The sequence below is a fragment of the Meles meles genome, chromosome 17, assembly GCF_922984935.1.
Source record: "Meles meles chromosome 17, mMelMel3.1 paternal haplotype, whole genome shotgun sequence".
Taxonomy (NCBI): Eukaryota; Metazoa; Chordata; class Mammalia; order Carnivora; family Mustelidae; genus Meles; species Meles meles.
This window is the reverse complement of record NC_060082.1, coordinates 51,703,908-51,730,002: the sequence shown is the minus strand read 5'-3', so window position 1 is coordinate 51,730,002 and position 26,095 is coordinate 51,703,908. Positions and strand designations below refer to the sequence as shown.

General features: G+C 44.2%; 1 protein-coding gene across 7 annotated transcripts in view; it reads left to right on the top strand.

Annotated features, from left to right (window-relative positions):
• Positions 1-26,095, top strand: part of CACNA1E (calcium voltage-gated channel subunit alpha1 E) — a 501,197-nt gene that overhangs the window by 265,953 nt on the left and 209,149 nt on the right. For all 7 annotated transcript variants that reach the window (XM_045982501.1, XM_045982499.1, XM_045982497.1 and 4 more), the window contains exons 6-8: positions 12,881-12,984; positions 14,048-14,200; positions 15,725-15,906. In XM_045982501.1, the coding sequence (XP_045838457.1) occupies positions 12,881-12,984; positions 14,048-14,200; positions 15,725-15,906 (439 nt within the window). The remainder of the gene's footprint in view (positions 1-12,880; positions 12,985-14,047; positions 14,201-15,724; positions 15,907-26,095) is intronic.

The following is a 26,095-nucleotide window of genomic DNA, read 5'->3' as shown; positions in this document are numbered from 1 at the left end:
ATGTCCAGTAGTTTTGCAGAGGACCAATATGTTTTCTTTCTAGTGGTAGTAACTTGACAGAGGAACAGGCTATTGTGTGTTGTTTTAATTTGAATTTCTTTGGCTATAATGCTATGGAACTTTTTCACATAACCTCTAAATAGTCTCTGTTTCTTCTTCTGTGAATTGTTTATAGCTTGCCTTTTTGGACGCTAGATGGACACAGAAATTTGCCATGGCAGTATCTCTACAGGGTAGTTATAGAGTATGTGAAGATAGTGCCAGCATCAGTGGTTTAAAGTATTTTCAGTTTTTCATAAAATATTAACCTGGTCTCAGCCTGGTTTCTTTCATGCTCCGAGGCCATGGGCTAATTTGCATAGCTGGCAAGGTAAAAATAACTTCAGAGCTGAAAAGAAAGATCATTGCCATTGAGTTAAACTTGGACCCTGGATGCCAGCACTTCTATGGGGGGTAGCAGTCCTTGGTCTAGACTCCATTATTAATAAACACATGCCATTGTTCCTTATAAATAGAAAAAAGATGCTCTTTAAAATTCCTGTCTGAGAAAATGACCATGTCTCTTAGCTTCTGGGAGAGTAACCTCTTGATTCTTCCAATAATTCAGCATTTTATTTATTCACAATGAAAGTACAATTAAAACCATTTACTTTGTGCTTGCATATCTCTATCAAATAGATTTGGGTAACAATTAAAGAGTTCCTGTATATAGGCCCAATTCATTTTAATTATTAAAATTGCTTGTATTTTATTGTATTCCAAATAGGCGGTATGGGATGTAATATGACTCAGAAGTACTAGAAGGAATTTTGGTTTAATGACTCTAAAAAGTAAAAAGCCAAACTTTGTTTTCTCTGACAAATAACTCTAGTTCATTTGGGGGCTGTACAGACAGTTGATATTTTATAACAATTTTATGGCTGCCTCTCCATCATGCACTGTAATTGTAGGTTTGTCTGCTATGCAAGTATGGGAAATTATCTGGGTATTTTTTTTTAATACTTGTCATCCTAGAAGACAGATGGCATATGCCTGTCACACTAATCAATCTTTTAGGCATTGTAGGCTGAACTGGGAAAGTGGAACAATGGACAAATATGTTTTCTCTAAAATTTATGGATCCATGATTTTTCTGAAAGAGTCATTGATTGGAGAGGTTTTATAAACTCAGATTCTTTTAGCTAGCTATTCCTCAGACATCCAAAAAAAAAAAAAAATAAAGAAGAAGAAGAAGAAGAAAAAGTCTCCTACCCCAATACACTATGAGAAGATAGAGTTTTATTACATAGGTTTTTCTTTTCCTCCTACTTCAAGTATCCCTTCAGTCAACCTACCATCTAGTGTTAACCTGCATTCATTCACATTTGATGTCTCAACAAGAGGACTCTGGCTCTCCCCAGGATCTTGAATACATGTAATTTCTCAGTCTTTCCAAAGCTGAAGAGGGAGCAGTGTTTCAGTGTCTTCGAATTAAGCCACTTGCTAAGGTGACATCAAGAGGAAAACTTGCACATTCTCTAATTGGTATATTGGCTCCATGCCAGGGGCACGGTTCTGAGTTTTTCTTTATTTTTCATGTATCTTACTTAACTCTTGTCTGGCCAGCCAGTTATATCAACTTGCACTTTGGTTTTTTTATCCAGCTGGTATTATCTGGACAGAATAGGTGAGTCGGTCATCGTTGAGTGACAGAAACCAAACTTGGAGTCATTTAAGCAAGCAGGGGGACTTTTCAAGGAAGATGTGTCTCATGGAACCACCAAGTTGCAGAAATGTCAGAGAGTAGTTGGGCCTCAGGAACTGCCAGATCAGGGTGCTAGCTACAGAGGAATTCCTTCCTTTTTTTTTCATTCCTCTTAGCTCCATCCATAGCTTTATCCTTCTCTCTTCCTCCAGCCAGCTTTGTTCTGTGAGAACAATGACAGCTCCTGAAGCCTTTCATTTTAGGGCTTTTGTTGCTTCAGGAGAGATCAGCCAAACTCTGGTCCTACATCCAAACATCCCTGGGGAGAAATTTAACCGGGCAGCAATGGCATGTAAGAGCATCGCAGTTTTTGAAAAGAACTGTAGGGGTGAAGTTGTGTTGTTGGAGGAAGCGGAGGTCCTAGCCATCTAAACAGCAAGAGGCCACTGTGTGTGGGCGGTGGGGGATTACACAGCTGGTCTCTGTAATGTGATACTGGAGGTCACCAGGGCAGCCTTCTCATGCGGCTGGCATTAGGGGCTTGGCTCCTACATGGATAACCAGCCTCATTCTGCTGCTCAGCTGGTTTCTGCTCTATCCCAGGCCAGCCATCTCACAAGTGCTTATCCCTGGACCTGAGGGAGACCTGGTGAGAGAAAGTGTGTGGGTGGTAGATCAATACAAATCCCTCGCCACTACTAGAAAAACAACTGAAAGAACACGTATTTATGTTAGCGAGTTCTTATAATGTGGGATTTCCCTCTCCTGCCATTCTCTGTCTTTGCCAGCTCTCTGAAGTACAGTTTTGGTAACATTCATATGATCCTGCAATCACAGGACACCGTGGGCTTTGCAGAGAGGCAGCTCTGTGGTTGTCCTAGAGAAGATATTTGTTGAATGTAGGTGCCTCTGGGATAGATTTCTAGCTATTAGCCATTACCATTTGTAGGTACTGAAAGCACTCCAAATTTGGAATCAAATTTCTGGGTTTGGGTCTCAGTTTGATCATTTACTATCTCAGGGATCTTGGGCTAGCCAGTTGCTCTCTCTGAGCCTTAGTTCTTGAACTGACGAAATGGAGAATAATGGTATCTTTATGGGACAGGGTTATGTAAACAGTGAAACAACGAGGAATTTTTTTCATCATCATCACCACCACCTGGGCCTGAAGGACACTCATAGTCTTTGTACCCATCGCTTGGCATTTCTCCTTCCAGTGTCTGAGTGAATCATCAGGGACTTTCTTGTAAAACAAGAAAGAAACCCAGGACCACTGGTAGGAACCTGACCTTTGTCTCCATTACATTGAGGTTAAGTAAATAAAACCCTCCTTGGCATGTTACTGTGTTCTTTACCTTGCATGATTTGGGGGAACGTTTGGAGTAAAGATTCCTTCGTAGACACACTGGGGTTAAGCTTCATGTGGCCACGAGATGTTTAAAGAAGAAGGCAGAGGACATTTTTATCAATGCCGACATCTATGCATTTCCATCAAAATTATGATTTGTGGCTGGGGTTCTTCGTGTCTGCCTGAGAAGAGCTGAGTGTGCTTCTCCCAGAGTGGATGAGGACCAGTAGTGAAACACACGCATTGTCTTTAATCAGGCTACTGCTCAGTTTGAAGGAAGTTCTCCATCTGTAATTGTTCCCAACCAGGAGTATGTCCTCCCCACCCCCAGAGGACATGTGCTGGTGTTTAGAGACATCTTTGGTTGGTATAACCCAGGGCAGGGTGGGGATTGAAGGAGGGGTAGCTAATGGCCCCTCATGAATAGAGGTGGGGGATGCTGTTAAACAGCCTGCAAGGCACAGAACAGCTCCCTACCGACCAAGAATTATCTGGTCTCAAATGTTAATACAAACTCCTTTCCTTGGCGTGACATGGTTTGATTGTTGAATTTTCTTTTGGTGGGAAAGGAAAAGAGGATTTTCAGGCCATGATTTTTCTGCTCATCAAAAAGTATTATTTTGGAACCACTTCATAGCCCCAGAGATTCTTAGGAAATTTAATTAGGAGCCCCATTTTAAATTCCAGAAAGGGTAGTCCTTACCTTTGTTAAATACAGAACCACTTGTCCCTTCTGGAAATGGCACAAACCTTCTCTATCGGAAAGGGACAGTTTGACCCTCCTGTCCTCATTCTCCCAAGAAATATTATGACTTCTTCCTAAGCAGAATCTTAGAAGTTCATGCTCCACTTTGGTCATAGACCAAGTTGGACCCAAGCCTAAATAAATAAATAACAGCCAACCAACTAACCAATGAACCAAAGCCCAGAAATAGCTGCCTTGTGACGGATTTGAAGGCGTGGTCTCTCTGTGAGACTAACCCATTCGGAAAGGCAGCAAGAGGTAGTTGCTGTCTCTGGCAACAGAGGAGGGAACAGGGTCTCTCTTGGGCCACTGTGTCTCCTGTTCTTGGAAGAGCACAGCAGAACTTTTCAAGGCAAACCATTTCATCATTTGGGGAAAACACCGAGAAACCTCACGGTGCTATTAGAGCAGAAGTTCATGTCAATCCGTCTTGTCCTCTTTAGAACAGTCTCCTTAGAATGAGCATGTGTATTAGCTAGTCTCTGCTTCGGGGTTTTTCAAACTGTAGGTCGACCCCATTAGAGAGGCATGGCGTCAACTTAATTGGTTGCAACCGCAAACAAAAACAAAAGATAGCAAGGAAAAATCGAAGAGACAATATATCACACACAGAGTATTATTTGATGAAGCACTATGGAATTTTATACACACACACACACACACACACACGCACTCATGCACATACTTACATACATACATACATACATACGTACATACGTATATTCATCCTGGCTTGTGATATAAAATATGTTTTGTACTGCAGGCTATGTTCAAAAAAGATTTGAAAATTGTTGCTTTGGGGCACCTGGGTGGTTCAGTGGATTAAGCCGCTGCCTTTGGCTCAGGTCATGATCTCAGGGTCCTGGGATCGAGCCCCACATCAGGCTCTCTGCTCCGCGGGGAGCCTGCTTCCTCCTCTCTCTCTGCCTGCCTCTCTGCCTGCTTGAAATCTCTGTCTGTCAAATAAATAAATAAAATCTTTAAAAAAAAAAAAAAAAGAAAATTGTTGCTTTGTAAGCTTTTACTTTTGTTCTGAGAACATGGGTGAGTTGAAGCAACATAGCATATTTTCCCTTAAACTCAAAGGCCTGATTTCTGTGGGCTGTTCATTCCTAAACCAGTCACTATTCAGAACAGGACAATGGATGATTTGCTTAGGATAATCTAGATTCAGTCTCTGGGCTGGGGAGGGACCCAGCCTTCCTGGTTGGCATGACCATAGAATATCTGTGTTATCAGGAAAGGTTACTGTGGCGGAGGCAGGTGGCAACAGCTGTCCCAGGAAGGGCCTAGGGGAATAGAAGTCGGCACTAATTCAGCTATAGTGACTGAGGTAGACACACATTTCTGGCAGCCGGGGCTGGGGCTTGGGGGGAAGATAAGAGACCAGTGGTTCAATCAGGGAAGTTTTTTGGAGCTCACAGTAACAGTATGGGTGAGCTGATGCTCCATTACCAAGTGCAAGCCTGGATTTCGAGCGCTGCCAGGCTTGGTCCAGTCTCTAACATAGCCTGCGAAAGTTTTCTTTATTTGATATTTTCCACACTTTCTAGCCTGTCTGCTTTCCATACTTCCCTGGATTTCACTAAGTTCCAGACACACCAGTTCTTGTTTGAATTGTTCAAGTGTATCAGTCTCCTTTCTGCTCTGTCCCTTCTATGCATGCTTTTTCCTGCCTCTGGGATGCTCTTCCCACACTGTTTCCTCTGGCCGACTCATACTTCACCTTTGGGCTCGTGCCATTTCCATAGGAAAGCCTTCCTTCCCTGACCTTTTACTTAACTGTAATTATGATCTATGTAACGTCTTTTTCATCAAGTTTCTTGAGGACAGCCTCCATTGCGTCCTGTTCTCCACTGTAATGCCGGTGCCTACCCCACGGCATACATTCAGTAATGATCCGCTCATTGTAGATGGGTTCTGCGTTCTGGGTTCTGGGATTGAGCTAAGCCTGGATGGGATCAAAGGGCCCTAACACAGGGTCTGGGGATGAAGAGGGGGCAGCTTGCAGAGACTGGTATTGGGCCAGAGCTAACAGCGGTTTTCTCTCTCTCAGCCTCGTTGTTATCCCTCAGATGGATTTTAGTCAAATTGAATTTTGAGGGGAGCTTGTCTCCACTGAACAATTTAATACACAGAGACTATTTTTGTTTGTTTTTGATAAAATGAAGTAAAATCTTTAGAAATTGATTCCGAAATCAAATTATACTTTTAGTAATTGAGTTAAAAGAAATGGAAAGCCCAACATTAGGTGTAATTTAGTAGATTTTTGATAGATCATCATTATCTGCACATGTGGTTAAATCTTCTTTGGTGTGGATATCTAATTATATGGGTGCTGAGGGGCTCATTCACAGCTCTATGGACAAGTCAATCTGATCTGCCCTAGTGGGGATCTGTTAACGCCCCTTTATCCCGAGTCAAGGGTATCTCTTGGGCATTACTGTTGCATGTTGTTAGGGAAGGGATCATAGACGGAAATGTGAAAGGCACTTTCTGCTGTTGAGGAGCCGGCTTTGAACTGAGTTGTGAGGATGCAGCTAATTATCATTAACAGTCAGACTTTAGTTTTAAGACACTAGAATGGTATGAAATCAGGTGTTCAATGTTGTGCAGCTTTCAAGATTCCAGAGAAAGGGGAGATGGCATGAGCTGGAGAAATGTAGCACCGTTTGGACGGGTCTTGGCTCAGAGTCTTAGAGCCAGGGCAGATCTGAGAAGTCCCTTTACCTGATCCCTTTATTTTAGAGACTAAAACAGACACGAACTCTCATCTTCCTCCATGACCCCTATTTTCTAAGTACTTTCTGTGAGTCAGGCTTAGTAGACATTGTTGTGTTTTTAGCTATTCCAGGTTCAACTTCCCCAGTGGCCCCCAATCTCCTTTTCTGGGAGAATCTTTTATTATGTGTGCACTTGATGGGGGTCTTGCCCACTTTGGAAGTGCTAGAGGACCGTCCCAGTGCAGCCAGATGAAGAGTAAGGGGACACGTGACTTAAGTTCCACAGCAGACTTTTTTCCGCCATGACTTTTAAGCTGCCAGTGCTTCAATGTCAGTACAGTCGGTGATGGTGCGTCTAGCAATAGCCACAGTGGCCTAGGAATCAGATTTCCTAGAGTCTCTGAACTTTGCCAATGTATTAGTTTCCCATTCCTGCTGTAGCAAACTTGTACAAACTTGGTAGCTTAGACAGGTTTCTTCTCTTACGGTTCTAGAGGTCAAAACTCCAAGATTGGTTTCCCTGGGCTGTCCTGGTTATCAGCAGCTCTGTGCTCTCCCCGAAGGCTTTAGGACAGGGAAGCTATGTCTTTGCCTTTCCCCGCTTCTAGAGCTGTGTTCCTTGCATCCTTCCTCCATCCTCAAAGCCAGCAGCACAGCACCTTGCTTCAGTCATCACGTCGCCTTCTTTCTAGCCAAGTCTGTCTGTGCTTCCCTCTGGTAAGGCACTTGTGATTGCATCCAGGGCCCACGCAGATAATCCAGAAAAATCTCCCCATCTCAAAATCTGTAATCACATCTGCAAAGTCAATTTTGCCATAATCAGGTAACATTCGCAGGTTCCCAGGATTAGGATCTGGATCTCTTTGAATCTGTTATCCCGCCTACCACACTGAGATTCCACTTTCCTGTTTTTCCAGCCTGGTCTTCCAATACCCCTTTAATTCTGTGAGCTCTTGATAACTTTTCGGGTCAGCACTCTGTTGAAGAAGTTTATAAGCATCTTATCTTTCTAAATGCTCATATCGACCCCTTAGGAACGTATTGTCCCCATTTTACAGATAAGAACATTGCAGCTCAGAGAGGCAATTGCATAAGGCCAGGCAGATAGTGTGAGTGAGGGAACTGGCACTTGAAACCAGCCGGTATGATGGGAGAGTACATGCTTTACCACTTCCTCATTATCTTGGTTCAAGTCTCTTTTGACTGTAGATCTTTTCCACGGAGGAGTAGGATGCCATATGGCTCTGAAGTCTGGATCATATTATTTAGGCAGGGAGAGAAGGCAAGGGGGTGGGCATTCCAGGCAAGAAGGAAGCTGGAGAATAAGGGGGGAATCCAAGAGATGTGTTGAAGGGAGGATATGTAAGGCTTTGGTGCTCATTGGAGGTAAAATAGTAGAAGAGAAGAAGGAGCCAACCACCTCTGAAACACTTCTAAGTGGACACAGCAACTCATTTTGGTGGATTACCCATGGAAATGACATCCTGGCTTAAATCTGTGTAGGCAATCCAACTTGAATTAGACCTCTCCCTGTCTCCTCTGGGTCTCCTGCAATATGCAAAGAGGTACTTTTTAGAGCTCAGGAGGGACTCCTGGGCCTTAAGGCAGGAGACCCCTGGTTTGTGTCTCTTCTTCAAAAGAGAACTCACACGTTTGTTTAGGACTAGGAAAACAACTGGGAGGGAAGCTATTTACCTGGTCATCCCTTGAATAGAGTCGCCAGTTTTAACAAACAAACAAAATACAGAATGTCCAGTTAAATTTGAATGGCAGATAAGCAACAGAATTTTTTGGTATAATATTTGCATCACGCTTCAGGGAAGTGTGAAAAGAAACTGTTAGACTTGGGTTAGCGAGGAGGCTAAGACAGAACCCCAAGGTCAAAAGGAATTCTTTGGAAATTCTTTAGGTGATTGACCTGGGGAGAGACCATTTGGCCGTTGATGGCTCAGAGCATCCCTTCCAATCTCCTGCCACTGTACTGCAGGTCACGCCACACCCTCAGGATCACATCAGCCTCTAGGCTCTTCTACCTGCTGATGGCTCAGAGCAGAGGCATTAGAGTAGGGCTGAGCCGTGACATCCAGGAGGGAACAGGGTTTGAACATTTACAGGCACCGAACCCTCCATCTCTGCTGGTGGTGCTCAGAGGTTCACGTCCGTCCTCCGCTTTGGGGGTAAAGTGGTAATTAAGCACCCCTTTGTGTACAGACCTCCCTGCCCAGGCCCTGTGCTCCTGGGGACAAAAGAACTGGAAAACACAGCCTCTGTTTCTGAAGAGCACACGTGTGTGCGGCACGCGATGACACAGAGCCCAGGCTTTTATGAACTCAGAATTGGAATTTTGCACAGTGGCCTCACTCTGATCCTGTGGCATGCGTGTATGTGTGTGCGTGTGTGTGCGTGTGTGTGCGTGTGTGTGCGTGTGTGTGTGTGTGTGTGTGTGTGTAGATATTACAGCAGCCGTCCCTTTAGGTGCAAGGAGCCTCTGACCTGCTGGTCCGGACAGCAGTCAGTGACGAGTCTGTGGGACTCAGTGATCTGTGGCTTGAGGATCAGGGGAGCCCAGCTCACTGGCTCGTAGGGAGACTAAACACCGTGACCTTGGTAGTTTTAGAAGCACAAAGGACTCAGGACCAGTGGAGCTGTGTGGTGCTGACAAGGACCGCGCACAGCGAGCTGGCTGAGTGGCAAAGTCTGGACTTCGACACCAGAAGGGGAAGGACTTTGATACTTGATACCTGCTCTGGCCATGGACTAGTAGTTCGATTGTTTCTAAGTCCCAACTCTCTCTCCTATGAGATGGAACCAGTCGTAATATCAGGATATGTTTGAGGATTTCACGAAATAACTGAGATGAAAATGCCAGCCTTGTAGGTGACCCCACAGCATGTCCCATTCTCGGAGCGCTTGGGAAGCATCCCTGTTGTGACACGCTTCATCGTGAATTACAATTATTTCCTTTGTCCGCTTCCGCTAGACCGAGGGCCTGGGTCTTCTACGTGCACTTGCCTTGAGCCCCCTGCATCGGTCCCACTCCGTGTGAGGCCCAGAGTTTTGCGCAGCCCTATAGACTTCAGCGCTGATGCCGTGCGAAAGGGCAGGTCTTCAGCACGTGGAGTCTCCTCCCTACCCTCCTGGTCTCTAACTTTCCTGCTGAAGACAGGGCAGATCCTGTCTTGTGGGATCTGCTTGAGAGCAGGCGTCCTAAATGCTACTGGAAGCTCCTCATTAGATTCTAAAATGTTTGAGGACAGATTTCTAGTGTGTTCCCGCGCGCTCCAACAGGCGTGTGCTTGGGTAGCTGCCCACCTGTGCCGCCTGCCCTTCCCATGGGTAAATTCTAGGGTGTCTGTGGTATTACTGCCAGTTTGGTTCCTGCTTCAACGCACTGACTGCTTTCATCAGTGCAGTTCCGTCCATCAGGCACTCATTGAGCACCTTCTGCTTGCCAGAGCCTGGGCTAGGCGTGGGGTGTAGACATGAGGAAGACAGCGTCTCTACTTGAGGCGTTCCAGATCTTGTGGGAGAGACAGAGGAGAAACCGGAGAAAACAGAGAATTCCTCTAAGATGTGGGCAGGGCAGAGATGGTAGTGGGTACAGAATTTTAGGGGGGCACAGAGCAGGGCCCTTTCCCTCAATTATCCTTTGCCCCCGAAGAATTCCCCTGCCCCTGCTTCTACCAAGTGGGTGGAACCTCCTGCCCTCAGACATGACGTTAACGCTAGGGAACAGCCAGTGGCCAGTGTATGAGCTCTTCTGTGTGGGATGAAGGAGAAGAAATTTCCGAGGGTAAGGGGAGAATAGAGCCCCGGGTGGTGTGGTCCCGGCTGAAGTTTGGGGCGGCTTGGATAACTTGGGGGACACTTTGGTGAAAAGAGCATGGACATGTCTTGTGGTCCGCCCTGCAAGGTCCCGACCACAGGTGCCATATTTTTGCTTCTCTCCTTCAAACTGACTCTACTTTTATTCTCTTTCCCACCTGAGAATTCTTATTTCTCTTGCATTTGCCTCTCCCCACCAGCACTTATTTCTTATTTCTCTCCTGTTTTCATCTCCGTGTTTCTTCTCACCATTCACTTGCCTGTCCTCTCATTCTCTTTCCCTCAAGCATTTTTCTCTCCCTCTACACTTGTGCCTTCTTGCCTTTCAATTTTGTCTTTTGGTCCTCCCTCCATGTTCTGAAATATCCCTCCTTCCACTCAGGGTTGGGAAGGAGATTTTCCTTTTCAATAGCTCTTTCTTAGGACTTGAAAGAGCATCTCGTGTATATCCGGGTATCCTAGGAAACAAAACTCTGGTTTCTGAACAGGGCAGATTCTCCCCACCGTGTGTGTGTGTGAGGCAGCGCGAGCCCGAGGGCGAGGCGTCTCCCGTGGGCACCGCGCCACAGGAGACCGTTAGCTGATTCTTCCCCTGTTAGCAGATTCAGCAGAACAGTGACCCCATTTTCCTGGGGGTTCTGGTTCTTTATCACTACACTCTCCTTGAGCTTTCTCTTTCTCCTCTTTCCTTTATTTCTCTATCTCTTTTATTTTTCAGTCCTAGTTTCCACGTTTCTCCTTGCTCCCTTTTCTCTGCAGGTTTCCCCTACGTATTGGAAATGATACCCCTCTCCTCCCTGATTTCTCTCTTTGGTTTTGGCAGATAAACTCAAAAGCAGCCTCAGAGACCCTGATGCTCATTTTCAGAGACAGTGTGGAAGTTCGGGTCAGGAGAGGTAGAGGGAGACCTGAGAACCAGCTTGCCTAGTTTCTGAGACCCATTATGAAAGTAGGGTTTCTTTCTGGTTCTTATTTTGAGGTTGGGACAACATAAAATTATAGTCTTAAAATTGAGAAAAATCCCTGCTGGTTGTCTAGATAACCTTCAACCCCTGTTGGAACACCTTTTTTAAAAAAAAAAAACAAAAAAACTTCCTAACAGATAGTCGTATGGTCTGTGGCTGAGTATGTTTAATGCTGGGAAGTGGATCTACCCCATGAAACATTCGACCTTGTCCTCGGCCAGCACTGCTCATGATTCTTATGTCCCCGGATCTGTGTAATTTGTACCTATTGATCTATCTCTGCTTTATAGAGGTATACAGCACGGACCTTTCATTCAAGTTCGATTTCAAGTATTGAAGGAAATGTTTCCTCCAAAATAATGAAATGACATAAACTATTCTCTCCACCCTTTGACTATGTAGAAAACTCGGTTTTCTGAATGACTTATTTGCTAGTGGCTCCAGATCACTGAAATGGTCATGGAAAGGTCACAAGGGAGGACAAGGACTATTCCACAGAAAAAAGACTAAAATTAGACAAAGTTGGAAAACCAGTACTATTAATGTTTTGGATGTAATATCTAGTCTGCACGTTATAACTTGTAGAATACCACTATTCAGTACCGTCTCATTTTATTTTTGTAGCGAGGTCCTGGGACTCCCACCATTTTGTAGATGAGGGTAGTGAGGCTGCTGGAATGTGTAACTTGCCTCGCGTCGCTCGGTTCTCAAGTGCTTGAATCACGACGGGAGCCCTGCTCTGCTGGCTCTTGGTCATCTGCTGTGTCTTTCCTTAATACTCAGGTGTCATCTACCATCCACAGCACCTGCAGTGTCATGGGATTATATGAAATAAATTGTCTCCTCGAGACAAGGCACTTGGTATACACAATCTAATAGGGTTTTTATGGATTTGTGTGTGTGTGTGTGTGTGTGTGTGTGTGTGTGTGTGCGCGCGCGCATGCGCACGCGTGTGTGTGTCTGGCTGCGGAGGTGGAAAATGGAAGCAAAGAAACCAAATCCAAGTTATGCAGCGATGTGGAGCCATTATAAAAGTGCTGCGTGAGGACCAGTGAAGTTACTCTGTGATTTATAAGCTTCAGTGTGATCGATTCGCTTGGTAAAAACTCCTGAGTGCCAGGGTGGAGAAGAACGAGTTACTCCTTTACTGCAGCTGATCCAGGGAAAGTCCTGGAAGGAGTTAGGAGGCAGGGGAGTCTAAGGAAAGGCTGAAATACAAAATCCAGGGGCCTTGGTAGGTTGGAAAGAGGGCAAGGAGGTTGGCAAGGAATAGAGAGGAAAGGAGGGGACAAGGTTTGGAGGCAGAAATGGGACAGATGCAAGGGAGCCAGTGTTCTATTCATGATCTGGAACTAGGATTCTGGTGTGATGATAAGTTTTCCTTCTGTGCAAAGTAAAACCCAGATGTGGCTAAATTTAATTCCAGTCAGAACCAGCGATGATTCACCCAAGCTCAGGTGCGCCCACGTGCAGCTGCCCTCAGTGCCGTGTGCTTTCCAGGCTGATCCCTCCTCAACCCGGCTTCCCCCGTGGGTCAGGGGGAGAAAGCCAGACTGTGGTAACCTTGACCTTCTGTGTCTCCATCTGCAGCATCCTGGCCACTGCAGGAACTCACTTCAACACACATGTGGACCTGAGGACCCTCCGGGCTGTGCGTGTCCTAAGGCCCCTGAAGCTGGTGTCGGGGATACCTAGTGAGCACCTGTCTTTCTTCTTCTTCTCCTCTGCTGTAGCTTTACGAATGTGTCCCTGAGGGATCTGGGGCCAGAGGAATCTGGGATAAACAAGAAACGATTTCTCCAGTGGTAATAAAGAGTGCGGATGCAGGGATCTGGCATAACATTTTACTTTAAACCCTAGCAACATTTTTTCCCCTGGATTTTAAAGATAGTAAAAGATCTTTGTAGAACTATTTGCAAGGTAAAAAAGATGTTATAAAATGAAAAGGAAAAGTGCTCATTATCCTATATTTGTATGCATTTTTTCCTGTGCATTTTAATACAATTTGATCATATTGTGTCTATACGTCTGGATCCTGTCGTAGAAGCATTTGATTTTCCTGACATTAAATATTCCTCAAACATATGACTTTAAAAATTTGATATTACAGCCCATCTCATACAGGCTGACTTATTTAGTAATTTCTACATGGCTGGACATTAGATTATTTTTATTTTTTTCCAACTAGAAATAGTGTGGCAACATACATCTTTTTACTCAAATCTTATTCAGATAGCAGATTATTTTCTTGGGGTAGAATCCTAGAAGTGCAATTTCTGGGTCAGAGTGTATGGTGCTTTATGAATAGTGATTGTACGAACTGTGATCCCACAACAGTGAAGAAGAAGCCAGCTTTCAGATAGAGTAGAGTAGGCGGGGAGGCAAACCTTGTCCTTGCTCTCATAGGACTTACAGCCTAGCAGGGCCAGGCTTAATTTCTTTTAGGAAAGAAGCCTGTTGTAATAGGTTCGTGAAGGACAAGCAGAAGACAACAGGAGTGAAACAAAGAAGTGAGGAGTAATAAGCACGTAAATGATTAGAGAATGGTGAGAAAAAGCACAAGATGGATCCCAGGAGTAATTGTGATGGCTGTCTTTGGCTTGACTTGTTCTGGTTGTCCCTTTGCAAATTGTCTTCATCATCTCAGGGCCAGAGGTTCTTTTCCCTCAAAGACTTGTAGGAGGAGGTCAAGGGAGCCTGCTGTATCCAGTGGTGCTCAGGGAGGCTCCATTTGTCATTCTCTTCCTTTCCTTCTAGGCCTGCAGATTGTGCTGAAGTCCATCATGAAGGCCATGGTGCCTCTTCTGCAAATTGGTCTTCTGCTCTTCTTTGCCATCCTGATGTTTGCTATCATTGGCTTGGAGTTCTACAGTGGGAAGTTGCACCGTGCGTGTTTCACAAACAATTCAGGTAGGGTCATTGTTTCTTGCCTTCGACTTCTTCCCTTCCTCGCCCCTCTGGTCATTGGAGTAATTTCAGGTCATCGGGAGACTGATTGGAAGACAATATTCTGCCCCAGCCCCAGAATTAGAAACTCCCAAGTTGGTAGCTTTTCGAGGCACAAGCAGCCCAGACTAAAGGTCCCCATTGGACACTGATATTGCAAAGCCAATGACCTCTTAAGTTTGCAGTCAGAGGATTTCCAGCAGGAGGTCTCAGCTCCCCCATCCCATGGTAGAAGGTTGTCAAAATGCATGTCAAACCTCATCTGTCTGAATACGCTTTGTAGAGTGTTCTCTTTAGCTCATAGGCCAGGGGGATCCAGGAGTCCATAGTCACATTTGGATCTCTCTAGATCCGTGGAGACATTTTCCCTCGTGATCCATGTTGTGACCTTCCTCCTCCTCTACTGTGTCCCACAGAGGGTGTAGAGGAGCTGAGGGAGCCCTGAGCTTGGCTTGCCAGGTGCTGGGGGATTTGTGGAGTTCGCAGACCCAAATTCTTTTTTTTTTTTTTAAGATTTTTTTTTTTAAATTTATTTATTTGACAGACAGAGATCATAAGCAGGCAGAGTTGGGGGGGGTGGGGAAGCAGGCTCCCCACTGAGCAGGGAGCCTGATGCGGGGCTCAATCCCAGGACCCTGGAATCATGACCTGAGCTGAAGGCAGAGGCTTTAACCCACTGAGCCACCCAGACGCCCCAACCCAAATTCTTATCTCTTTGTATCTTATTTGTTCTTTTCAAGTTGAACAGAATAGCCTAGCAAGAAAGGGCATCAGGGGGAGGTTGACTAATTTCTTTTTTTTTTTTTTTTTCCATTTTATTTATTTTTTCAGCGTAACAGTATTCATTCTTTTTGCACAACACCCAGTGCTCCATGCAAAACGTGCCCTCCCCATTACCCACCACCTGTTCCCCCAACCTCCCACCCCTGACCTTCAATTTAGTATAATATTTGTGTTTTATTAAAGAGTCTTCAAAGAACACCTTCTACCTTGGAGTTTCATTTTATTGATTGATTGATGATTGATTGTCTTACTCAAGACCAGGAATTTAGGCCCGAAGAACAAGGCATTGAGCCCTACTGTGGAGGGACTATAGTTTATCATTGTCCCCAAGAAACGCAGGAAGAACTCAGGGTGTACAACACAGTCTGAAGTTAGACACTCAGTGAGACCCTGCCTCCACCTCACACTGTCCTGTGTGATCCAGTCTGTCATCTCCTGTGGGGCTCAGGCAAGAGCAGAGCATATGGCCTGCAGGGAGTGAGGGCTGCATGGGCTCCATGTCCAGAGGTTGGGAAGCGCTGGGATGAGCCCATGGTATGGGAGCTGTGAGGCGGAGAGAGGCCAGAGGCAGGAGGGAGCCTGAGAGAAAGAAGGACACACCCTTCTGTGAGAAATGGCATTGAGTGTTTGTGGCTCCCCAGAGTCCTTTTCAGCTCGTGCTAACCGCCATGTGGTATATCCCCTGCCCTCCAAACGTGTCTACAGGTATTCTGGAAGGATTCGACCCCCCTCACCCGTGTGGTGTGCAGGGCTGCCCAGCTGGTTACGAATGCCGGGACTGGATTGGCCCCAATGATGGGATCACCCAGTTTGATAACATCCTTTTTGCTGTGCTGACCGTCTTCCAGTGCATCACCATGGAAGGGTGGACCACCGTGCTGTACAATGTGAGTAGAGCTGGCGGGGGGCTGCAGCAAGAGGGAAGAGCCCTGGGATGAGCCTTCTGACGTTGTCTGGGCTGGTTGTTCTGGGGCACGGGAGGGCTGTGTGTGTGTGTGTGTGTGTGTGTGCGCACGTGTGTGGGCAGACTCAACCGTGAGACGTTGTAGCACTTCATATCCTTCTATCGTCTGGCCTCTTGCTGAGTGGAAGCACATAGCTTCTTAGCAGAGTTAGGAAATCACATCCCATTGGATGGATGAACGGAGCTAGTTAAATGAAATCACCTTAGTAGTGACAGAGTGGTTTTCTGGCAGATTCAGCACGGTGGCCGGGTTCGGTAAGGAGTACCAAGAGGTATAGACTCCTTGGTTGCGGGCCTCAAAGAGCTTGCCATCCGGTGGGGAAGGTATTACAGTCGTTCTCAACCCTGGCTGCAGATTGGAATCAGCTAGTGGCTTTAAACAGTGACACCTCCTGGGCTCCGCTCCAGACAGACTAAGTAGGAATAGCTCGGGGTAAAGGCCTGTCATTGATTTTTTTTTTTCTTTAAAGCTTCCTAGCTGATGCTGAGATGCAGCTCCTGTCAGAACCCCTGCGTCACATGTGCATAAGAAACATGCTTCATTGCAGGACTCAGTAGGGGCGCTGGTTAAAATTCGAGTTCATAGGCCTCTTTTGGCAGGTGTTGATTTTGTGTAGCTTTGAAGAGTTCATGGGCTCTATACTTCTTACAAGTGCTTCTGGTGGCTTGTATGATCGGGCCCGTTTGGAAGGTTCTGAGCTGGTGCACAAGACGAGGCTGTCTGACTGCCCGTTCAGGATGTTCGGGGACTCTGGTATGGTGACACAATAGACCGGGTGACCACTGAGGGGTCTTCTGCCTCCCAGAGTCTGATTTTAGCAAGCTATGGAAGGCATGGGCAGAGCCCAAGTTCTGGGGAGGTGTGTGCTTGGATGCAGGGGGAACCCAAGCGGGCAAAGCATTCTGGGTAGGTTGCCTTTGTAGAGGTGCTTGGAAAGGTCTGTATTCGCCGGTGTACCTAGCCAGCCCACCCTGAAGCAGACACTATGGAATGATTGTACCTTGTGTCTTTACTTTCACGGGCTGCCTTTACCCTAAGGTGCCTTTTATCTCCTTTAAACCTGGTTCTATCTGTAGAAGCCTTAATGAGGGCAGGGGTGGGCACAGGATAACTTACACAAAGCGCTCATCAGAAGGAGCTCTGGACATCATCTACACTGGAGGGAAAGGGGATGCTGTGTCTCAGGAGAGACCCAACCAGACTGTAATGCCCAAAGAGTCAGCATTTGTACAAGGCCTGCCCAAGGTGTTTCATACATGTGCATTACTAACCTGGACCTATCTCCATACCGGTGAGCAAGTCAGGTCTGAGCTTTGTGGAAAAGAACCACAGGCTGTTATGCTAAATCTCTACAGGGCAGTGAAGAAATCCCAAGGACAGTTCATGTGCCGCAAGCCCAGGGGTTACTTGTGACCTAGAAACACCTTGAGGACATTCTGATTCTTACCAGTTGTGGGGGTAGCAGGAGGGAGGGGAGGGAGGCCAGATGGATGAGTGTAGCTGCTCCTTAATTGAAATGTCAGGAGGCCACGTCACTCAGATTAGCCCGGCGTCTCTGGAAATTACAGCACCGGCCCCACTGTGGCTGGTGTCACTTGTGGGGCTTCGGGAGTGATGTATTTCAGTTATATGTGTAGACTCACCTAAGTGATGTGATAAATGCATCGAAAGCCTGAAAAGGAGAAGTGTTGCCTTTGAACCTGCAGGCGTGATCTGTCGGTCCTCCTGAGCCAGGGCTCTGGTGATGCGGAGGCAAATAGGAATGCAGCTGAAAAATCACCCAGCGTGTGCATGAGTTCCTTTGTTCATTCATTCATTCAACAGATATTAACTGAGCCTCTACTGTATGCCAAACACTTTTCTAGATACTAGGGAAATGTGGAGGCATACAGGTGCTTGTTCTCACCGTGCTCTCTTTAAATTCGCATTTCTCTCCAGTTATCTATCTGACGTAGGTACAGAAGTCACACAGAGACAATGATCTTGCCCTTTTCTCTACTTTTGCTCCAGTGAGGAAGCAGGGAGGAGAAGAGATCCTGCTTCCTATCCCCTGAAACCTTTCACTGCATGTGCTCCCAAGGCCACAGACTCGTATTCTCTCCGACTTCCGGTCTGTTGCTATTGAACTTCACTCGACTGAAGGCCTCCTGTTACCCTTGTGGTTGAATCCAGGGTGGAGGGAATGAGTTGGGCTTAGGGCTGGTTTCTAAAATGTGGCTGGCTGCTCTTGAGGAAGAATGAACCTCTGTCCGTGCTGAAATGATTTCACTTTCTGCAACATTGGTTCTAGGAGCGGGGAGCCAGGAATCCACAGGTAGAGGTATAGTTAGAGGTGGAAAACTAACCTTGACTCAGGAGAAGTTGGAGGAAAAAGACACTCATTTTTAAAGCCAGTGGGGGCAGGACAACGTGTGTCTCCCTCAGAAGAAAGAGCCAGCAAAGGCTGGGCTCCGTCCAGTTGAGCAGGGAACTGGGGCATGAAGCCTGACCCAGGCGGTCCAGAGGCTGGGTGCACAGCCTGGAGCTAGGGTCGTCTGCTTCTGGAAGGGCAGGTTCGGAGAAGCAGAGTCTTCCTACTGTTGGGCATAGGGCTGGCCGAATATGGTGGGCTTCCGTCATAGATGCTTCCAATTTGCCCAAATTCAGCCATTCAGCTTGGAAAGGAGAGGGGTCAGGGAGAAAGGAAAATAATTCACATAGTACACATTCATTCATTTATCATTCCTTTCACTGTTCCTGTACCCACTGAAAGTATGAGATGACAGATGCCTAAGGAAGGCGATGGTTGAAAAATTGACGCTTCTCACAGCCAATTCAACAATTCCTCAGTATTTTTCATCTTTTTAACTCAGGACTTGGTAATGACATAATTTTATATATATGTATATTAAAATTTGTCGCACACCATGCAATTAACCACGAACAACTAGTAAATTCAGTATTACAAATTTTACTAGAGAAAATCTCTCACTCTGCCATTATTACCACCATCCCAATGAGAAGCAAATGTAACTAACTGTTGGTTTCCCTTTCTCCCCCATATCCTGGGAAGGCTCAGTCCACCCAGGGGCTGTATTTCCTCCCCCAGGGCACAAGGGACAGCGTAGGGAGGGCTCTCATTTCCCAGTCCAGGGCCTCTTCTAGTCAATGGTGACAACCAGTACATACAAAACACTGGCGCCGGTTGTGCTGGAAGCAGGAGACCCTTCAGGTTACACAGAGCACAGAGGCTCTCTCAAGCACGTGGACTTGGTTTTAGCCTTTCTCGATACAATTTAAAGGCTTCCCTCCTGTTGGCATCCTTTTTCTGCTACACAGACTCTCCCTGCATGCCTCCTGTGACTTTGTTTGCTCTGCTATGGGTTACTTTTTTTTTCTTTTTTTTTTTTTAATTTAAATTCAATGACCCACCATATAGTACATCATTAGTTTCAGGTATAGAGTTCAACAATTCATCAGCTGTGTGTAACAGGCTCTGGGTTACTTTTAACTTTATTTGCATGTGGCTTTTTTCATTAGAATGCGTTATTGTAAGGGGCAGGAAGGGCTCTCCTCGCGGGGGCGACCTGCAGTCAGGCTTGCTCAATTTAGTCTCTACCAAAATTTCAATTCAGCTTGGTCAAACTCCAACTGTATTCTTGGCTTCCCTCCCTCTTGTGGTGGAAAGAATGCAAAGCAGTCTACAGTTCTGCTGGCGGCTTCTTCCTGTTGTGACTGTCTCTCTGAAGGTCTCCTCAACTTGCAAACCCTCCCCTGTTCTTGCTCGTTTAATTCATGTTATTTCTCCTGCCCTGACTAGGTGTTCCTTCTTCGGTGCAATACGTTTTGCTTGTGGTCAAGGTGGTTCACTCCACAGAGGTCATCATGGCTCTCTTATTATCTTCCAGCCCTGGTCACCTGGACTGCGTCTGGCTCTGGGGACCAGCTCGTTCCTGTTCTGGTGGGTCTTGTTGCTGTGTTGTCACTCTGGTCTGGTGTGATCTGCTGTTTGCTTTACGAAGACTCATGCAGATTCCAGAGGTTCCCAGGCTCTGTCCTTAGTTACTCCAGCTTCTGCTCTTAAAGTCTGTCGCTTTTCATCTGTATTTCTGAGGCTTGAGGGGTCTCTCTTCTCGCTCGGTAGTGATGAAGTCAGGCAGGTGTGCACATTTCTCTGGGGGTGCCCTTTCTCCTGGGACGCAGCTGGGGCCATTCTGACTGGCAAGGAGGCTCTGTGCTGGTGTGGAGAAAGAGATGCTCACAGACCTCACCGGCTTTTTGCGTGAGGTGACCTGTAGTCCAGAAGCTCTCTGAGTCTTCCTCGCTTCTCCATTCTTTGGTCCGTGACAGTGCTCGTGGCTCTGTTTTTCAGTTGCCTTCTCTCAGAAGCATACCGTCAATATTTGCGAAATAGTTGACAGTCATTCACTTTTTGCTTTAAGATTTTGCTCAAGTGTGTTATGTCCCATGGTCAAAAATAAAATTCAACTGAGTAAATTTGAAGATCAAGTTGGCTTTTTCAGTGATTCATGAATTGGGCAGTATCCCATCTAGCAAAAGAGAGGCGCTCCCAGGAGCTGTATGAAATGGAAGGCTTTTACGGGCAGACGGGAGAGGAAAAAGGAAGTTTCTAACAGAGAGTGGATTGTTTCCGGCAAGGTTACCTTCCTCTGGGGGAAAGGCAGGGTTCTTTCAGGCCGATTACCTCACTAGTGCTGATCAGTAACTCCAGATGTACTGGTTCAAGGTTACTGTCCTGGGAGAGGCTGAAACGACAAGGAGATGTTGAGTCTTGTCTCCTGCTGTGGGGTCAGTGCAAGTGACTCTGAGGCCTCCTATTTCTTTCTTTCTTCTTCTTCTTCTTTTTTTTTTTTTTAACAATTCCCACTTTTTGATCAGAATCTCAGTTTAACTGAAGGATGTGATCAAAATTTAAGGCCTTAGTACCTCTTGTAGCTATGGCTCTGAAGTTCTTAGAGCTTTTACTGATCCTCTACGTGATACAGGTCGTGATAGGGGTTTTTTTGTTTGTTCATTTATATGTTTCTGAATCTCTGTGGTATTCCCAGGTCAAAACTTCAAGCCCACAATTTTTTAGTCAGTCGTTTTCTTCATTCCTTTTCTGGCATTCCAGACTTAGGGAGGTTATTTGGTGATTAGTGACTGTGAGCATGCATTTAAAACTTGTGAGAGAATACAGTGTAGTGTACCAGGGAGACTATAACTATTATTACGGTAAGTAGGATAATTCCCAGTATCTGAGTGTATTTAAGAGCCTTGGTCCCCAAGACCCAAACAAATCCAAATCCAGTATGTCAAAGACCCTGTTGAAGGAGTCACTTTCTTAAGCCAATTCAGTGACCTTATGTTGCTGAGTTTCCACTTTGCTAGAAGTGTTAATTCACGCACAGCCCGGGGTGCTGGCCACAACACAGACACCTTCTCGCTCAGCTAAGACAGTTGAGGGCTGTCCTTTTATCAAGAAGTTTGGCCAGAGAGTCTCAGGACCTTTGTTGGGCAGCTGTTGTTTTACCAGCAGATTCTGTAGTACTTTCAAGAGTTAAGGAGAGTTTCTTGACCAGACCCTCATTGGTATTCACTCATAACCAGGGAAGTAGGAACCTGACAAAGGAAGCAAATCCTGAATCATGAAACACTTCTGGTAGGTCTTTTCTAACCCAATGTTGTGTATTCGAGGAACTGACCAATGAAGCAGCACATTGTATTTGTGAAAAGGTAGGGGTACAGTTAGCCTAAGAGGCATTCCTCCGTTATGGGCCAGCCATTTAGGGATTCATAGGCCCAAGAATGAGAACCACTACAGACAAAGATACATTCGGTTGGGACACAAACCACCCTCACTAAGTAGGTACTGTTAATGGACAGATCAGAGTTTTTGATGACAAATCTAGCTGTCTGAAAGGTCTTAGGAGATGCAATGGCCTAGGAGAGACCGATGATGGCATTAACTTTCCAGACCAATACCAGAGCAAAGGAAAGAAAGAAAAGAAGAGTTTTATGCTTAAAGTCTTGATCCAGCATCTTGGGTGGAAGCAGTGTCCTTTGATATCAGCTACTTTTCTTCCTCATCAATTTGATTTTGAAGTCTCCAGCTGGCAAACAGGACCATATGTTGGGTGGAACCTTCTTTAGCTGTGAGATATAGATCTAAAGTTCAGATCTCTGAAGTTTGGCTGGATGGTGAGGAGGATCTGGTATAATGCCATCCAAGGACATTCAAGGGCAGTTTCTGTTCTTAGTGATTCTGAATCAGAAAGGAACTAATTGGAAACATTAGTTTGGAAAATTGTAGTCAGATATTTGAGGAAACTACAACAATTCAGGATCCAGTCCAGTTTATAGGTATAGAACAAAACCTCAAAGACAATTAACAGGTCTAGAATCTAATACCTACAAAAGTACACACATAATTTCTCTTCCTATAACCACTCCCATTCTTTTAACCAAAAATAATCATAGTAATACTCATTTGTTTACATTAAACATGACCTGATTACTTACATAAATGCAGCAAAAATGGTGATTGACTTTAAGTTCTTTCTAAAGATTGATTTGCTGGAACTTTTCTTAGGGAATCTCAGACTGAACTCTAAAAAAATTCTTTGAAGCGAGGAAAATAAAACAAGGGCTTGCCATAGATTTTGCCTATAAGACCTACAGTTTGGCTGAATTCCTGTCTTAGGGTCCCTCAAAATATCTTGATGTTTCTAGGTCTACCAGGCAGTGACCTTCCTTCCTTATTTGGTAAGGCTGCCAGGAACCTTATAAGCAAGCTATCAGGATGATCTTTCCAAGTAGTTACTTAAGCTGTCTGGTCATATCTGAGTCTATACACCTCTTTCTCAAATATGATATTCTAGTCAAAGCTTTGGTAATACTGCCAATGTTTCCATTGTGTTCTATAACAGGGAGAATGGATTCTTGTTGAACTTATGCACATAACTAATTATACTGCCATGGAAAGAATACTAAAGCATTTCTGATTTCTGGAGGAATTGGGTAGTGAGAAAAAGTAAATGTTTCATTTTTGTTTACAAAGATGTACTTTACCAAACTGCTGTAAGTCATGGATAGCTTAAGAAAAGATTTGTTTGTTTTTGTTTTGTTTTGTTTTTAATATCTAGAAAAACAAAACATTCAAGAACTGGCAGCAATCAAACAAAAAGTCATAAAGAATTATAATTATCTCCCTAAGTTTGGTCAGTCCCATGTAGTTAATACTTGTTCTGCTTGAATCTGGTTTTTTCACTGGGCCTGGAATATCTTACCCAGTCTAGTTTTATTTTCTTAAAGTTATCAGAACCTGTGCTTGCCAAATTCCTTTCTAAGGATCTCCTTGAAGATGAAACACTTTGTGGAATGTCTTTACAAAAGCATCTGAATAAAATAATAACTGTCCTGTTAATGACAAAAGACTTGAGAAGTGCTCTTTGTAAAAAAATCTGATAAGAGTTTGTCATAATGGAATTGACAAAGAAATTTGGTTATTTCTGTGACATGGCATTTTAAAATTATGACTGATAGCATTATATATCAGGACATTTCAGATTTCTAGGAATTTTATACAGTTTCTAGAACACTAATAAGATTTTCCTATACAAATATGACATAAAGACTTAGTATTACTTTTTTTAAAAGATTTTATTCATTTGACAGACAGAGGGAGCATAAGCAGGGGGAGTGGGAGAGGGGGAAGCAGGCTCCCTGCCAAGCAGCAAGCCTGATGTGGGGCTCGATCCCAGCACCTGGGATCAGGACCTGAGCTGAAGGCAGATGCTTAACGATTGAGCCACGTAGGTGCCCCTTAGTATTACTTCTTATTTGACAATGCTCCTATGTAATTTAATGTACCAAATAAGCCTAATTGGCTTAACATCTCACTTTTTATATGGAAAGAAATCAATCTTTTGAGATGTTCCAGGGACCCTCTGAAAAAACCCAAAGATAGCTGTAAGGCAAAAAGACCTTCTTTAGGATTTAATTTTGGGAAGTTTGTAAAAAATATCCAAGGTTTTAAAACACTTAGTCAAATTGGATTATAAGTCATTGTGAAATAATACTTAGTTATATATTTAACAAATAGTGACAATTAGAGATTTTGTAGGCAAATACAGAAAGTTAAGTAGCTGGGGAAAAAAAAAAAGGAACTTGGGTTTTTAAATAGAGAAGACTCAGTTTTCTTCAAGTGACCAATGACCTGACATGTTATAGAGATAACATGAAGCATGTCAAATTATTTTGGTAAGACACAAAATCTTTGCTGTTCAGGTAGATTACTTAAAAAGTAAAGAAAACTTTTCACAGTGTCTTATGAAAAGCAGACTAACAGTCCAGTAAAACTTTGTTCTTTTAACGGAGAGAAAACCAAATCCTAATTTTGCACCAGCTTACTTTTGATATTAAAACACATTCACTTGCAAATATCTTCTCCCATTCCATGGGTTGCCTTTTTGTTTTGTTGACTGTTTCCTTTGCTGTGCAGAAGCTTTTGATCTTGATGAAGTCCCAAAAGGTTGATATCCAAGATCTATAAAGAACTCCTCAAACTCAACACACACAAAACAGATAATCATATCCAAAAATGGGCAGAAGATATGAACAGACACTTCTCCAATGAAGACATACAAATGGCTATCAGACACATGAAAAAATGCTCACCATCACTAGCCATCAGGGAGATTCAAATTAAAACCACATTGAGATATCACCTTACACCAGTTAGAATGGCTAAAATTAGCAAGACAGGAAACAATGTGTGTTGGAGAGGATGTGGAGAAAGGGGAACCCTCTTACACTGTTGGTGGGAATGCAAGTCGGTGCAGCCACTTTGGAGAACAGTGTGGAGATTCCTCAAGAAATTAAAAATAGAGCTTCCTATGACCCTGCAATTGCACTAGTGGGTATTTACCCCAAAGATACAGATGTAGTGAAAAGAAGGGCCATCTGTACCCCAATGTTTATAGCAGCAATGGCCACGGTCACCAAACTGTGGAAAGAACCAAGATGCCCTTCAACGGGGGCGCCTGGGTGGCACAGTGGGTTAAGCCTCTGCCTTAGGCTCAGGTCATGATCCCAGGGACCTGGGATCGAGCCCCGTTGTTTTCCTGTAAAAGGAAGCCAGAGTAGATAACTTATATTCAGTAATTAATGTTTCAGTATTTTATCTTATTTGGAAATAATCCAGATATATAAGGACTACCCATCATGTAATTTAACTTGGCAAAACCTAAGGTTTCAGGTTACGCAAAAGATTTGGGAAACTATTAAAAACATCTTAAGGCTTTTTATCCCACTGACATCCATTTAATTCACTTGCTCTCAACAATTATATTTAGAACACTTAGAAAATTTCATTGTACAAGGTTATTTTTTTCTTGTTGACAAGTTTTGTAACAGAGATAATATGAGTTTGTTTGACTAGTAAACCCAGGTAGAATAAAAGTTATATGTCGGCATTATTTTTAATTTTGATAACTTTAAAGATAATGTCTTTTAATTAGATGAATAAACAAACTAGTGTTTAATAACTAAAGATTATCTGAGATCATGGGAACCTGAAAGGCATTTGGGTTAGTTTTCATGATAATTCTAAGAATTTCTTGAATATATGATTCATATTAGCACTTAATTATCCTTGGGTCAATTAGATATAACTCTTTTACAAATTGATTTTGGTAATATCAAATCAAATACCCATATCCAGAGATAGAAAATTATCATGCATGTATAACACATATATGGAGATACATATAAATAGACAGACACACAAAAAACCTTATGCCTCCCACTTACAAATTTTAGCCACAAATCAAGTAGTTATAGAAGAGGTTGGCTCCATAATACCTCTCTGGCAGGTGGAATAATTTAAGATTACTTGCTCAGGTGGCTAATGTTTTTTATTAATATGTGTGGAGAAGACACTTAAGATTTTTATTTGCCTAAGTTTTTTTTTATAATTTTTAAATTTTTAATAAACATATAATGTACTATTAGCGCCATATTACTATATGTACATAATACATATAATGTACTCTTAGTCTGTGAATCATCAGGTTTACACACTTCACATTACTCACCATAGCACATACCCTCCGCAATGTCCATAACCCCA